Source organism: Gallus gallus, chromosome 12 (assembly GCF_016699485.2).
Source record: "Gallus gallus isolate bGalGal1 chromosome 12, bGalGal1.mat.broiler.GRCg7b, whole genome shotgun sequence".
NCBI lineage: Eukaryota > Metazoa > Chordata > Aves > Galliformes > Phasianidae > Gallus > Gallus gallus.
Window position 1 is genome coordinate 13,832,555 of NC_052543.1, and position 15,372 is coordinate 13,847,926.

Below are 15,372 nucleotides of genomic sequence, written 5' to 3' on the forward strand. Positions count from 1 at the left end.
CATATTTCAAGTGCATGTAGCCCTGGATTTTTACTATTATACGCTTGCATAGATGGGACTTGGTATTTTATAGTACATATGGTTTTCCACACTATGGTTTTCTTAACTGTAGAAGCCAGAACAATTTCCTTCACCAGCCTTTTAAACAGAGACTGACACTTGAGAAATGTTCAGAGTCAACTCTGCACGGTTTTCTACGTTTGTTTTGTATTTCATTTGTTCAGCTTCCTGCATCCCTTTAATCTCCTCTCTGCAAGCCTGTTTTGGCTCGGCGTGCACTCAAACACTACTGCTTGTAAGAAACACAACACTCATCCCACCAGAGGCTTCCTCTGGGGGAAGAGAGGAGAAGGAAGGAAGGGCACACACAACCAGGCTGAAATTACAAAGCATGGGTGGGTGTGTTGTTACTGGAAATGCTTTGGGTAGATTTCAACACAAAATCCCACAGGATGCCAAATGGAAACCCTACAAAAAGCTTGCAAGGCAAAGCCAAAGCATCATACTTTGCATCCGCTCCCACTGTGCACAGAGAGGAAATACCTTCCCATGCGTCTGTGCTGGGGTGCATCTTTTTGGTGGTACCCCTTCAGTCCAGCTCTTGGCTCCCAGATTCAAATCACTGCCTATTGAGGATTTTGCTTTATTCTTATGAGTCACTCAAGAAAAAAAAAACCTCATGCTATAGAAAGACAGGGTACAGAGGTGGGCAGTGGGGATTTGATGGGGTTTGTGGGCTCTTACCTCATCGCACGCTGCACACCGGGGCTTGAGGCACTCGGCATGATGCCTACCACAGTAAATCTTGCCGTCTTGGTAGAAGTAGATCAGATCGACCAGCAGTTCATTGCAGACGCTGCAGATGAAGCAAGGAGGGTGCCAGCAAACGCCGTGCCCGGCTCGCGAGGCAAAGACGGCGATGTCCCCTCCATTGATCTGCCCACCGCACTGTTAGAGAAGCCAACATGAGACACGGGACCAGTGAGTCCATCCCTAATGAGATGCTTTTGCAAAAGTGGCAGAAAGTGCTAATTCACTGCCTCCCTTCCTGCTGCCTCTCCAAGAATCTCAGCAGCTTTTTGGGTCCCATCTTGGTTCCACTTCTGCCTTGCCGGAGTCTCATTGTGGTGGTGACAACCCAATGGACACTCATTGTGATGGTGACCCAACGACTGCTTGCCACAATAATGTAAATTGCCACTGTGTTCAGCTTTAGACCCCTCACTACAGGAAAGACATAGAGGCGCTGGAGCATGTCCAAAGGAGAGCAATGAAGCTGTGAAAGGTTTGGAACACAAGACTTACGGGAAGCAGCTGAGGGAACTTGGATTGTTTAGTCTGGAGAAGGGGAGGTTCAGGTTGGACATTAGGAAAAATTTTGTCTACAAAAGAGTGCTGATGCACTGGCACAGGATGCCCAGGGAGGTGGTGGAGTCACTGTTCCTGGAGGTGTTCAAGAACTACGGAGATGTGGCACTGAGGGATGTGGTTAGTGGGCATAGTGGAGGCAGGCCAATGGTTGGAGTGGATGATCTTAGAGGTCTTTTACAACCTTAATGATTCTATCCCCAGGATCCCAGCAGCTTTCCCTGCACAAGCTTTGGGATTAGTGACCGCTCTGGTGCCCAAAACCCACAGGATGCTCGTGGCACGCTCCTTCCGCTCTGTTGCCTGCTACCCACCTGCTCGCAGATGGCTCCTGTCATGGTCACAGGGAAAGGTCGGACATTTCCTCTCCCTAAGTTTTCCCTCTTCCTTTGATTGCTGAAGAGTTTGAGCTCCCTCTTCTCCTCCTCATCCAACGAATTGCAGTAACGGACCTAGAAAACAGAAGCGATGCTCGGTGATTTGAGCCATAATCCCATGCAAAGCTCACTAAAGGAATCTAAGAAAACGTACAGCCACCTCCATAGGTGTAACTTCAGCAGGAATTTAAACCCTTCCCAGCCACCACTTCAATGATGCATAAATGAAAAACAACTGAAAATGTACAACCAGGCCTACTTCTTCCACCAGCCGCCTTATGGCAGAGATGTTACAGCAGCGTCCAAGTGTTGTGTTGGTGTTTCTCAAGCACAGCCCACTTTCCCCATGTAAACAGTGGAGTTCCAGCTATTTGGGAACTCCAACTGTTATTTCTCAACACGTCAAGAGGAACAAAACCAAGCATGAGCGGGAACTGGATGCAAAATGCTCAGGGAAGCAGTGCTCAGGGAAACAACACTTGCTCACGGCTCCAGCCTGCAGCAGCTTTGCTGTGCATTTATCCCGGCATTTTCCAGCTGTGGGTTTCTGGCTCTGCCAGGGGAGGCAGGCGGGCAGGTTTGGGCCAAGGGTGCATGCGAAGCCCCTGCACGGTGCCGGCAGTGCCGCACTGCTCCGGTGGCACCCAGCCATGCATGGGTAAGCTCATGAATTCCTGACCTAGATGAGACAAAGTACTCTCTTGTCTTTTCCAGAGCAGCTTCTTCACAAGGAACACAAAAATCTTTTTTGTTGTTGTTGTTTACAAAGGGAAATTTTGTGGGCTAGCAGCAGCCAATGTTCTCTCTGATAAAAAAACACATCAGAGAGCAGACTCTTTCTGCTGCCTCACACGTCTTTCCTGCAAGATGCAGCGAGGTGTGCTTGCTCTGTAGGTGTTGACTCAAACCCTGGCCTCCCAGGCTCACAGCTCGTGAGCAAAACACCTCACCAACTCGGTGCACGTCAAGGTGAGCTGGAAGGAGCGCCTGGGAAAGGCTTTTGTTACGCTGCATCTGGCTGAGATAAACAGCACTTGGAGCTGCTTTAAGCGTGGCTTCCAAGGGCTGAGAGAGTGCTTTTATGTCAGAGAAGTGCAGATGATTTCAAAAACAAAAGCTGAGGCTTTAAAAACAAACAGCTCCCAACCTCCAGCAAAATCTTAACAGGTAGCAGATAGCTCTGTTGAAACAACAACGCTGCCAAACTCCATGGAAAAGCAGAAAGGGCTGCAGAAAAGAACCACCCGCGCCTCCAAAGAGAGAGACCCCAGGAAAAGCATCCCATCCCCTTCTGTCACCCACACCACGAGGTCACTCACCTCATTGTCATGCGGAGGCAGCTGGTGCAGAAGCTGCTTGATGCGAGATTTTTCCCCCGGGCTGTTGACGTAGGGCACCTTGTCTTCTGGAAGGCAACTGTAGTACTGGTGCACCTGGGGAGCAAAAACAGGCACTGGTTATTTCTGACCGAGCAGAGCAACGCAGCCACGTGCTGCCTTGGGTTTGCTGCCTTTTTCTCCAAAGAGGGCTCGAGGAGGGCGGCAGTGCCTGCTGGCTCGTTACCGTTTGCTCTGTCAGCCTCCATAGCGTTAGCATGCTTGGCCGGCTGCGGGGATGTGTCGGCACCTGCCTCGGCAGGGCAGGTTACAAAGCCTGTGCCCCGGCAGCCTCCGTGTTGCTGGCTATATCTCAGCCTCCACCTCCATCAAAACCCTCTGGGCCTTTTCTGCAGCAATTTGTGAAAATAAACAGCAGATAACATCTGTTGGAAGGCTTGTTTGCTGTTCTTTCCTTCTCTTTCGTCTCAGAGTATATAATTAAAACCAATTATGACAAGCGCAGCACGGTGGGGCCCGGCGTGCCCTGGCACAGGAAGAGCCTGGTGAGGAAGCACGCCCTGAACTCTGCGCTCCGGCTGCCACACCTGGGACGTGCACGGAAGGGCCGGGATGCGGCTCCCTGGCCCAGCAGCAGCACCAAAATGGCCACGCAGGGGTTCAGCAGCGTGGGGAGAAACAGGAGAGGGCGAAGGTAAGGAAAGCTCTTGCTGCTCGGCTGGGGTCAGGAGGCTCTGGATGCTGGGGCAGCAGAAGGGGGATAAATGGCTTCCTTCAATCAGCACTCAGCAGGAGGGATGCAAACTGCTTTCTGCTTTTGCCACCATGGGATTAACCCTCCCCAGGTGTTTCCTCTGCTTTCGGGTGCTTTCTGGACACCACTGCCGTGTTTTCCTCTCAACGGCTTCATTCTTCTCCGAACCAACGCTTGGATCCGACTTTCCCATCAAGGGATTTTATGACAAAGGAGCTCGTCAGCAGGTTTCCACCTGTGGTGCTGACAAGGGGGCTGCTCGTGTCACCGAGCTGAGGAACACACTGCGCATGTGCCACGTGAACCCCTGCATTTGCTTTGCTAAAGCACAGCAGGAACAGACCCAGCAGCTATAGAAACCACCAAAGGCTGAGAAGCATTTTGTTATGTTAAAAAGGGAACAAACTTACGCAGGTTATAACACTTACTTTGCATTTATAGAGCATCCTTCATCCAAGGACATCAAAGCACACTGCAAACGCATTCCTGTGACATGCTACATGAAGGAGCAAATATATCCACTGGAAAGCACTATTTATGGTTTAACGATGTTCTGTGAGCTTCCCAACTTCATGCACCAGATCCACAACAGAGCTTGCAGCAGCAAACCCATCGCTGTGTCCCTCCTGCCATCTCTCTCCAGCTGCTGGGCTCTGGCTTCTCCCTCCGGGGCTGTCCCAGGGCTCCGAGCACCACTGGCTCCTCTTGGCCAACCCTCCCAGTGCATTGGCTGGGTTGCCCGGCTCCACCCGCACTCAGGGTGCTCCGTTTGTTTTCCTTGTGATGAAGTTCTTCTGCCCGTTGAGTCCTTGAAGTTGGTGGCAAGCAGAAAGCTTTCTTTCTTTTTTTGAAGAGCTGCCAAATGACATCAGGCTGCTCAGCTCCCTATAGCAATGAGCTGTGAGACGCGCACCCTAGGCGAGAAGCAGGGATATGTGCCTTTCCCCCTCAGCATGGGGAGCCAGGAGCTGCCTTCCTGGAGCCCAGCGTGGCACTACATGTGCTCATGGCTCCTTCTCCTGCTTCCGCTGGGAAGTTTTCCATTTAACCCCAACAGGTCTGCGGGAACCGGCTCTCAGCACACCAGCAGCATTGCTTGGCAGGGATGGGCAGTTTGGTTTGAAAAGCAAAGCAAAACAAACACAACAGGCTCCAACCTGTGTTCTGCTGCCTGCAATAACCCAAAAGGGTTTGCTCTGGGGTCAAGGCAGCCAGCAGGACCTTCTGCATGGGCGCTTGCAGAAGGGCTGCAGAGGCAGCTGCTGGTCCTTCCCCATGGCTGTGGGTAACAAAGAAGCCCCACGGCATGCAGGTGATGAGCAGAAGGATGTCCCTTGCCCAGGTGACCGTAATTCAGGTAAAACAACCTCTCATTTGTTGCCAATTCCCAGCTGCAGGCTGCCAGAGTCGGGCTGGCAAAGCCTGGCCATGAGGCTGTGATGCTTGGGAACGAGGAAAAATAACGGAAAAAGGGATTTTCAGATACATTTGGCTTTCTAAGGAGAAAGGCCTGCAGAAAATGTTAACTCACTGGAAAAGTAAAACTGCTCTGTCTGCACTTTGCTTTTGTACAAAAGGTCAGCATTTTCCAGGAAAAAAAAAAACACCAAAAAGCTCCTCCTCCATTCAGTTCTGGTTCAAAGCATGCACAGGCCTTAGAGCCATGAGCCCTCTGCAGAGCCACTGCAGCCAAGGGGCTGATCCCGACCCCTGGGCATAGGTGGACAGCTATCCCCTGACCTTCCAGGCTCTGCAGCACGAGCTGCACCACATAATTGCTTTTTTTATTAAAGACTTGTGCTGTATGGCGCAGTATCTCAGTGTCTTGCTATTTCCCCTTGCAACAGACCTTCTTTGTCCACAGTTATCCTAACCAAGAAGCTCAGGAGCCACTTGAGGGACACAGCTAGATTTCCTGCTAGGCTTCCCCACTCACCCCTCTGCTGCAGCCTCTGCTCCCATCTCGATGGGAGAACCCCCTGAAGAATCTGAAAAACATCATGCCAAGTCACAATAAGACTTCAGTGTGGGCTGGGGGCCCCAGATGCCACCAGGGTGCAGTGACAAAAATGTTTTCCAGGCTGTGTCTGGACCTTCCCAGCCATCCTCCTCCCCATTCCGTGCATTATCCTCATCTTCAAAAAGAAGCTGTTCCAAGGGCCCTGTGTTTTTAGTGAGGGCATGGATAACAACTGCTGATATGCATTTTGGAACTTAACATCTCCTCCGAGCTAAAAGAGAAAAGGGGAAGATAGAAACCAGGAGAAAGGAAAGAACACAATGTAAAATGAGGGTAGAGAAAAGCCTTTAAAGTGGAGCCAACTTTATTCAAAGGCACTGAGAAAGTAATTACATTAGTTTACAAATGCCTTTGTGTTCTGCAGCCTTCCTAGGTTTGGGCTCTGTTTCCAGTTTAACTTTGTCAGCTTACAAACCCACCCCATCCCTGCCAAACACAGGCAGAAGCGTGGCTTCTGCTGGTGGCCCCACAGGCTCCTTGCCAAAGGCAGAGCGCCCCTGGCCCCTTTGTGGACAAAGTCCTACACCTCCTCCAGGAAGGAAAGGTTTGCAAACAACTTGTGAGCTTATGGCATTTATGAAAGATTTCTTTGATCAAAGAAATAAAAGTGGGGGTGGAAAAGCAAGCGCTTTCAGGCAGCGCGTGCTCAGGTTGCAAACACAACACCCTTCCGCCAGGTGCACCCCAATCACAACACCCCAAGCACCCATCAGACAGGGCTGCTCGGTGTGACCGTATTGCGGGAAGGGCCATAAAGGAGCATGAGGTGTCCTGGCATGCTGCAGCTGCAAGTGATGACTTGCAGAGCCACAACAGCTGGGCAGTAGTCCTGCTTTGCCTTCCCCAAACCAGCCCTGCCAGGGCAGGATGCACCTCATGCAACACAGTGCCCGGACATGACCCCAGCAAGGGACCATGATTGGGTAAGCAGGGGCGTGGGAGATTTGGGAGCGTGATGAGTTTTGGCCCAAGTGGCTGCAACAAGCCCATGCTGGCCTTTTAGCAGCACGTGAGACATGGGGTGATCAGAGAATCGTTTGAGTTAGAAGGGACCCTTGAAGGTCATCTAGTCCAACTCCCCTGCAATGAATACAGACACCTACAGCTCAAACAGGTGCTCAGAGCCCATCCAGCCTGACCTCAGGTGTCTCCAGGATCTTCTACACTGAGCACTTGGAATCTACAGAGGGACGATGCTGATGCCTTTGTTAGCTCTACCATTCCTGCTGGCTTCCAGTGGAAAAAGAAGGTGGAAAACAAACACCACATATAAATAACTTTCTCGAAGCATCTGCAACACTTTGCAAGTGCTTGCACACATACACTCACAAAAGAGCTCTACAGATCACAGCCAGCGTGAAGCTACAAAATGGGTTCAGTTGAGCCCACACCTGGCACGTCCTCCTCCTCCATAGACATCACGACACAAAGCGCTTCCTTATTCCACAGAGCAAAACAACCCTGGCAATGAGGCCGGGTGTCCTGGAACAAAGCAGGAGTGAGCAATGTGGGGCTGCAACCGGGCACGTCTCAGGGCAGCAGGACACCCTGCAGGGCCAGACCCATCTCCCTGCTGTGCGTACGAGCAGGCTGCCCTGCAACCAGGGAGCTGCTGCCGGATGGGAGGCATTAAAGGCAACTTGGTGTGCTTGGTTGTTGTTATTCAGAACTATCTATCCCGTCCTATAATTGAGGAACCCCCAGGGAGTGTGGACAAAACCAGTGTCTCCAGGGCTGGAAATTGTGCTGGATAAGTGCCACAAATGAGGAGAAGTGTGGAGAGAGCCACACAAAAGCCTCAGGTGGGAGATCGCTCCCCAGACCCACATGCAGTCAGCAGAGAGCATCCCCAGCGTTGGGCTGTCCCGCACCCCCGATCCCACAAACCTACCCCAGAATCACAAGGACAAAGGCAGGGAACAAAGAGAAGCAATTCTCATAACATCTATTTGTTCTGGCACACTGTGCAGCTCTCCGTGCGCTCCTCTCTCACGGCTAATGGCAGCGCATCCGCTTGAGTGTTGCTGTTCCCTGGTTTCTTGTTGAGAATGACATCAATTTCTGTCAAGCTTTTGGAGCAGCTCTTGCTCTATAAAAGATCCTGCAGAGACATTGCTTCCTGCTGGCATTAAAGGAGAACATTTGAATCAAGGACACACATCCACAAGTTTTAGACTTGTGAAAGCACATGCCATAAGGTTTCTTTTTCGGAGCAAAAAATTGAAATTGGATTAAACAGAGAGAGAAACAGCGCTTTCAGAAGCATATGAAGGTGGTCTGGCTGTGGTGTGATGTCCAGCAGACCCCCACACCCTCAGAGTCCCCTGGAGCACCAGCAGTTATAGCAATCATCTGCTGCATTGATTGCAGCTGATAATTCCTCAGGGTACGCCACTTAAAATGCTCTTGCATTTATAAGCTGTGGGATAGCGTGCTAGAATAATGCTGCAGTGAGTACAGGCTGTAACTGTACACTGGAATAAAGCTCCAGGACAATACACTGGGATGGCTCTGTTTTATTTTCCATTCCCCTGCCTCTTACCTCTGTCATCCATCACACGGGTGCTTCAAGTCTGAGAACTGTGCAACCCATGTCAGACCAGTGCTTCTTTGTTTCTGTGGCTGACGAGAGCAGCCAATTCCTTCCCTGACAAGATAGCTCAAGAATTAAATTGTTTTAACAGCTCCTATCGGCTCACAACCATCAAACCAATGCCCTAGGACACAGAAAGAGAACAGAGGTCCAGATGCATGGCTGTACACTGTTTTTCTCTAGCAGAGTGGGGATGTGCTCATGCCTCCTCCTCCAATGGTCCATTGCAGGGTGGGGGAGTAGCTCAGCTCCAGGCCATGAGCTCACGAGGTACAACTCCTCTCAGCATCAGGGCAAGATTGGGAGTTATTCATGGAGGTCTTGTTATTCCTGGCCATAAATTATTGATTTCCCCTTGTTTTGGGGCTTGAGGCATGGGGTTGCTTTGGTCTGTCTTGACTATCTCTTGCTGCACATAAGGAGTGAAAGTTGGCTGATTTTATAGGGCTCAAGAAAGGGTAAAAAGGTCAAATGTACTCAGTCATGATCCATAGGCCCAAGTGAGGCACACATCCTCCAGAGACAGCTGGCTCAGATAAATGATTTTCTGCCACACTGAGGAGGTGGAAGCAGGTATTTGTAGGCAAGGTGGAAATGCATGCTTGCTGTAGGTTTGTCTCCATTGTCCTTTGCTCACTTAATGAACAGCAGCTGATGGAGCCTGGAAGATCTGTAACTCAGGGCCGTGCTGTAGGCCTTGCAAAAGATCCATGCACAGGAATCAACATGTATATCAGCTCCTGAACAAATTCCCTGTGACACCGGCAGCCTCACACCACACTGTGAAGCTCTTGAGGTCCCAGCCCTTGTGCCTGCCTTAGAAGAAAATGGTCTTCTGAACTGTAGCATGGCTAATTTTAGCTCAGATGAGATTTTGCTAACTTTTAAGGGATTCAATTTGAGCAACCGTGCTGTCAGCAAGAGGGAATTAAATTCTTACAGCACATAGAAAGGTCTTGAATGCTGGCATGTTGGAGCCATACAGAAAGCCACACCGCAGCTGAAGTCGAGGCTCATCCTTTGTTTCATTTGAGAGCTGTGCCCACAGCCAGCTGCTCCTATTATTGAGACACAATAAAGACAGGAATCCTCAAAAGCCCCTTGTATCCAGAAATTCAAGCTGGCATGTTGTAACATCTTTGGGTTTCTCCAAACCACAGGCCCAAGGAATTCAAGGCTGCGCATTCACATGTATTTACACAGCCCTTGCCTAAATATGTGAAAAACACATTACAGAAGCACTTATTCTCATGCATCTGCCCCCAGACGTGGTGTCAGTGTGAGGCAGCCCAGAGCTCGGGCTGCCAGCCCCAGCAGACAAGCTGGCTCCCCATCCCCGTGGCATGGGATTTGGGTTTGCTCAGGACGGGTTTCTGTTACTGTCTACTCATTTCAAGACTTTCACATTTATCTCTTTATCTGTCCAGGGAACTGCAGACTGGCAGAAAGGAGTACTCTAAGCCCTGAGCTTCCGTTTCTCCTTTCATACAGCCCCATTGCTTCTATCCACAACTGCAGCTGTGTCTTCCATAAGAGAACTCCATCTCCTACTGCGAGACCATTTTTCATTAGGGTCCTGACGCAGGTGAGATGAGAGCTCACTGCAACCTCATGGCCATCCTGGACAACCAACTGCTATTGCAAGAAACCATATTTTCTGATCTCACTGTAATTTATGAAGCTCACTCTTGGGTTTTCACCCTCTGCCTTCCCTGTTGGCAGGCTGCCGCTGAGCCTTACACCTCTGATAGTTTGAAACCCTTTCCAATTTCCTGCCTGAATGCATTCAGAGCCAGTTTCTATCTGTGTCTGTATGCCAAAGTTTTAGCTTGAGTAACTGCTCTTCCTCCTATAATGCATAGGGAGTGATCCAGCCCTTCAACTGGGGACACCAAACAAACCAACTCTTCTGGGCTCCTCCGCACGTTAGTATTTCCAGTCTCCTTCCTGTTAAAATTCTCTTTCTTGAGCATAGGCATCATTAATTTTAGCCCATTTTCCTGATGAAATTTTACCATAACTTCTGCAGTTGAATTTTAACATTTTTTATGCTGCTATCTTCAACCCTGTGGTATAAGCTTGTTTAGAAATATTTAATAGGTATGACTGTTGTGCAAGTCCTGTATGCTGATCAGACATAATACAAGGGAAAACTTGAGCTCTGTTCTTCAATGCAGTGTTTGGATAATGATCTGTAAACACTGGACCAATGCTTAAATAACCAAAGCTATTTTCACACGGTTGGCATGTAGCATGGACCAGCTGACCGCTCCCAGATTAGTGTCCAGGAATCCAATGAGACCTCGTATGTTTGGGCTGGTTTCCACTTAGATTATATTTAATAAATATTTTAAGCTACGGATGGAAAGGACTCTCCATATTCAGAATGACCTGCTGGAACTGCTAAAAACCGATGTTATGGTTGTTGGCCAACTTCTCCCTCCGAAATCCTGCGAATTGCTGTGCTGAGTGAGACACGAACACTGTCTCCCAAGAACAGCAAGGTAGGAAGGCTGCTGTCCAAGTACAATAAGAGAGCTGGGTTAGCCTTTCAGGGGACTACTTGCCTCCCCAGCTCATACGCTGTGTGGAGATTTTAATAAAGTAGAATATTGCAGGAAAATTTGCTTCGTTTCATCTGTTTCACTTCAGAGAAATACAACGGCAAGGCAATGGAAGGCAGAGAAAATTTCACTGTCTGCAAATCTGTATTTTCACCCCAGCCTGACAGCAGTGTCCCAGCCCGCAGCTGGGCCCACCACCAAAGGCTCCCAGCAGCTGCAGGCTCAGACACCAGCCTTCAGGAGGCTGCACAGCGCATTTTCTCCACACCACAACCATCACCACCACCTCCAGGCACAAACCAAAACCTCGTCAGCATCCAGGTCCAGCACTAGAATCCACACAGAGCTCATAAGTAAAGTACAAAAACTCAAGAATATTCAGTGTCATGCACTTCCTACGGCAGACCTTTCGCAGCCCCACTCACACGGTGATCCTGCACTTTCTCTCCCTCCAAACACTACCCCTATCCTGAACACAAACAGAAATCAGAAGCTCAGGGAGCTGCTCTTCATGCAAGGACATCTCCTGGCCCCATGCAGCAATTCTGCAGCCACACCTTGTTTTTGTCTCTTTAGAGGCTCATCTGAGGTGCAAAATGTACCCAAGAGGCCAGCAAATGAGCTATGCTGGAAGGATTTCAGTGCCTATGGCTGCTCTTCATCACCATGGTGATTAGAGAGGTCAGATCTGCTGAAAACCCCAGCAATGCACCTAGAGAAGTGCAGTCAGTAAGCCAGCATTTGTATTGAGAAGCATGGTGAACTCAGAAAGAAACAGATGCTGGAAGAACATAAAAACACACTATCCTGGGTAACACATGAGACCTCAGTACCTGCTGCTAGAGGTACCAGCTTGGGCACAGTCCTCCAGGGGGACTTCTGAAACTCACCTGGTTTGTGCCCCCTTGGGGCGGAGGACATCAGCACCATCTATACCTGACCATGCACCCAATGTGGTGCCACCTGGGAGGCTCAAAGGGAGCATCTACCACAGGGAAGGGGACAGAAGGCAAGGCTGCTCCTTGATTTGCATGCTTGGATGGCACCAAGTGAAACGTACAGTGCTGTGGAGCTGAGAGCAAGCACTGAGCCAGGCTTGCAAAGACCAGAGGGGTGAAAAAAAGAAACCCAAACAACTGGATTTTCTCTAAACAGACAGATAATATTTACAGCCTATGGATGGTGCCAAAATATTTCAGGAAATGCCTAAGCCCTTCTGAATAAAAGCTCAGGAAAACACAGTATTTAAGGACGGTAACTGTAACAATACGAATGAAAGCCTTCCACACTCTCCCAACCTCCTTACACGATTTAAAATGATTGCCATAGCAATTATCAAGGCTAAGCGCATTTTGCAATCTCCTCTGCAAATTAAGTTCGGAGTTGAACATGTAAAAGATCAGCATAAAAACTAAACGAATCCTGTAAAGTGCACAGAGCAGAAATCAATGCGCTTTCCACACAGCATGCTAAGGTCTCATCCATCCCATTAAACTCCTATAACAGAGATGCTGGAAAGAACTGCTCCAGTGAAGTTCAAGCAAGTCACAAGCATCATGACTGAAGTGCCCAACCTCAAAGCCTTTGGCCCATTTTTACAGCAAGCTGCTGGTGTTGGGACTCCATGCAGTGGCATGGTGGCCCAGGGGAGCAAGACACGTGCACCAGCTGCCCTGGACACACAAGCATCCTATCAGCTTTTCCCCCACAAAGCAGCAGTAGGCATGTCTTTCCTGTTTCCTTTCATCGCTGCAACAAATGTACCCATCCTGAAGGTACTTTGTTTCTCAGTTGCCAGTTATACCTACAGGCACAACAAAACTGAAGTCCCTTAAGGGTTACATCTCTATTTTGTTTCATTGACGTGTTCAGAATAGACGTGAACTGCATGCAGCAAGCGCCCATATCCCTATGAGACAACAAGGGCGAATATTTCTGAAGACTGAATTCATACTCCATATCTGGGAAGCCCAGCGTTAGGGTTACCTGCTCTGGTTTCAGGCCGGGAGGTACCCATGCGTACTCCTCCAGCGCACAGCCTGAGTCGTCGTCGGAGGTGGAATTCCTCTGGAAGTCGAACATCAGCTTGGTGACGGTCTTCTCCATCTCCAGGGGCATAACTGTTACAATGTGCTCTTCCTGGGAGCACTTACAGTGGAGACAAATCTTCCTGCAAGAGGGGGAAAAGAAGAGATCATAGAATCATAGAATGGTTGGGTTGAAAAGTCCTTAAAGCCCACCCAGTTCCAACCCCGTGCCATGGGCTGGCTGCCCCCCACCAGCTCAGGCTGCTCAGGGCCCCATCCATGGCCTTGAGCACCTCCAGGGATGGGCACCCACAGCTCTGGGCAGCCGTGCCACTGCCTCACTGCCCCCTGAGTACAGAATTTCCTCCTAATATCTAACCTAAATCTGCTCTCTTTCACTTTAAAGACGAGACTCCCTGGTGAGCTGTAAATGGGAGAGAGGAGAGCTTCCTGCCAGCCACTGGCCCATCACTACTCAACACAACCATTTTTTTTTTTCAATGCTCAGGCACTTTCTAACACAGTATTTGTCTCTGTCACACGGAGGAAATAAAAGTCCATACTTTCTATGACAACATTTGGCAATCCAGCTGGGTCAGGCTGTCAAATGTTTGGGGCTATGTAATTGCTCCTCCCTGCTCTGCAATGCAAAGAGCATTTCCAGGAGCCACTTGGTGTGAGGGCCACGTGTCTGCCTGGCAGGAACAGTGTGCCAGCCTGTAATTGTAGGGCAGCGACCAAATTTAGGACAGTCGAGCACTTGGCTAATGCACAAAATGGTGGATTGACTGGGAAGCTGTGAATGACAAGTCTTTTTAGCATGCTGATAGCATAAATTTGCTTATTAAAGTAGCATAAAAATTGATTATAGTCTGAACATATAAAGCTAAATTAAATTAAGGGAGGCAACATAAGCCAGGGTTGCACGCCAGCGGGTTGCTAACAGCCTGGCTCAACGGCTTACACACTGCCCCGGACACATAATAAAAACCGAAAGCACAACCAAAGGTTGCCATTTAGCACACGTTAGCTTAATTCAGTGCAACTACCACTTCTTAACATTCCTTTTGAAGGTTTATTCCTACAGCTGGTGGTCGATGGGAGATTCTTCATGGGCTTGGAGCTGAGCGAAGGACGAATAGGGGTGAGAGGGAAGGACAAACAGGGCTGAAAACCCCCAAAAAGGTATTACAGTGAGCACTAATAAATTAGTTTCTATTTCTGAAAATACAACACTCTTCCACGATATGGGTCAATGGTATCTATTTTGAAGTAACCACAAAGGATTTTGAATTAATGTGTGCTAATCAAAGATTGGTGACTTCTATGGAATTAGGTATCCTTTTGCTTTTCTTCCTGCAGTGGAAGGGGGAAAATCAGGCTTATGCCTCAGAAATAATAAGGGAACAGACAAAAAGCAAGGGAGAAGTTTCTATGATCATTGCAGCTTTCTCTGCTATAACTGAAAGCAAAGAAAACAGGAGGGCAGCAATAGTTAAACACCGGGGCTTGAATTCTCAAACACCTTTCCTTCTTTTTCACTGCTGCACACAGGCCAGCGAAGCATACCAGTGCTCAGATCCAGCTTTGAGTCTAAATTTCCACTTGGCCATTACAGCACAAAAAATGCACTCTAGCAAAAGTCAAGAGGCTCCGCTCAGTCAAGCCAGGGAGATTTGCCAGATTTTCCCATTTCCTGCCTTTCATCAGATCTAACATACACACAGACCCAAACGCACACCGAGCGTCTGGTTCGCATCCAGCCAGAAAGTCTCGGCACCGCCTCTGGCTGTTACCTTAAAAACTAATCAAGGTGCAATTTCATGTGAATACTTTAATTTATCAGCTACTGTGGAAAGGCTCAGCCACAGCGAAGCTGCTGGTTTCTTAGCTCTTTCCATCTCATTTCACGATATGATTAGAAGCGGCTCAACATGCAACAAGATGTTAAGAATAATTAATAGCTCCAGAGCCTCGAATTCAACGTTTGTGACTTGGGCAGTTATCCTAGTGGAGTTTAGGACTCTTTTGCCAAATTTAATTTTCAGGACATCAATCACACGCTTCAAAGGGTGACAGCCCAGCAGTCTGCTCCTGGAAAACTAATGAGAGAAATGGTGGTATCAGGTGGCAGGATGGAGAGAACAGCCCCGGGAGGGAGGCTGAGTGAGGGCAGCCTCTGTCCCAGAGCTCTGGGATGCACTACGTGCCAGGGGCCATGGGTACCACAGCAGCATGATGGAAAGGAGTTCCCACTGCCATCTGGGTTTTGGAATCAGCTTCACATCTTCCAGCGGTGGCTAGAGAAGGTTTTCATGAGGATTATTCACCA

At 49.1% G+C, this 15,372-nt stretch overlaps 1 protein-coding gene and 1 long non-coding RNA gene across 6 annotated transcripts in view; one reads left to right on the forward strand and one right to left on the reverse strand.

The window, feature by feature from the left end:
* The window catches only part of PRICKLE2 (prickle planar cell polarity protein 2), an 89,924-nt gene that overhangs the window by 15,202 nt on the left and 59,350 nt on the right, over window positions 1-15,372 (reverse strand). For 3 of the 5 annotated variants that reach the window (XM_015293288.4, XM_004944663.5, XM_004944662.5), the window contains 4 exons: window positions 13,000-13,183; window positions 3,065-3,178; window positions 1,683-1,820; window positions 745-948 (listed from right to left, as the gene is read on the reverse strand). In XM_015293288.4, coding sequence (XP_015148774.2) covers window positions 745-948; window positions 1,683-1,820; window positions 3,065-3,178; window positions 13,000-13,183 — 640 coding nt within the window. Of the gene's footprint in view, window positions 1-744; window positions 949-1,682; window positions 1,821-3,064; window positions 3,179-3,308; window positions 3,627-4,264; window positions 4,516-12,999; window positions 13,184-15,372 lie in introns of those variants that run through there. The other 2 variants (XM_040646353.2, XM_015293290.4) reach the window with 2 other exon arrangements.
* On the forward strand, window positions 3,666-5,641 carry LOC121106603. Its single transcript, XR_005839198.2, has 2 exons — window positions 3,666-3,776; window positions 3,928-5,641. It is a non-coding gene; the product is annotated as an uncharacterized LOC121106603 (long non-coding RNA).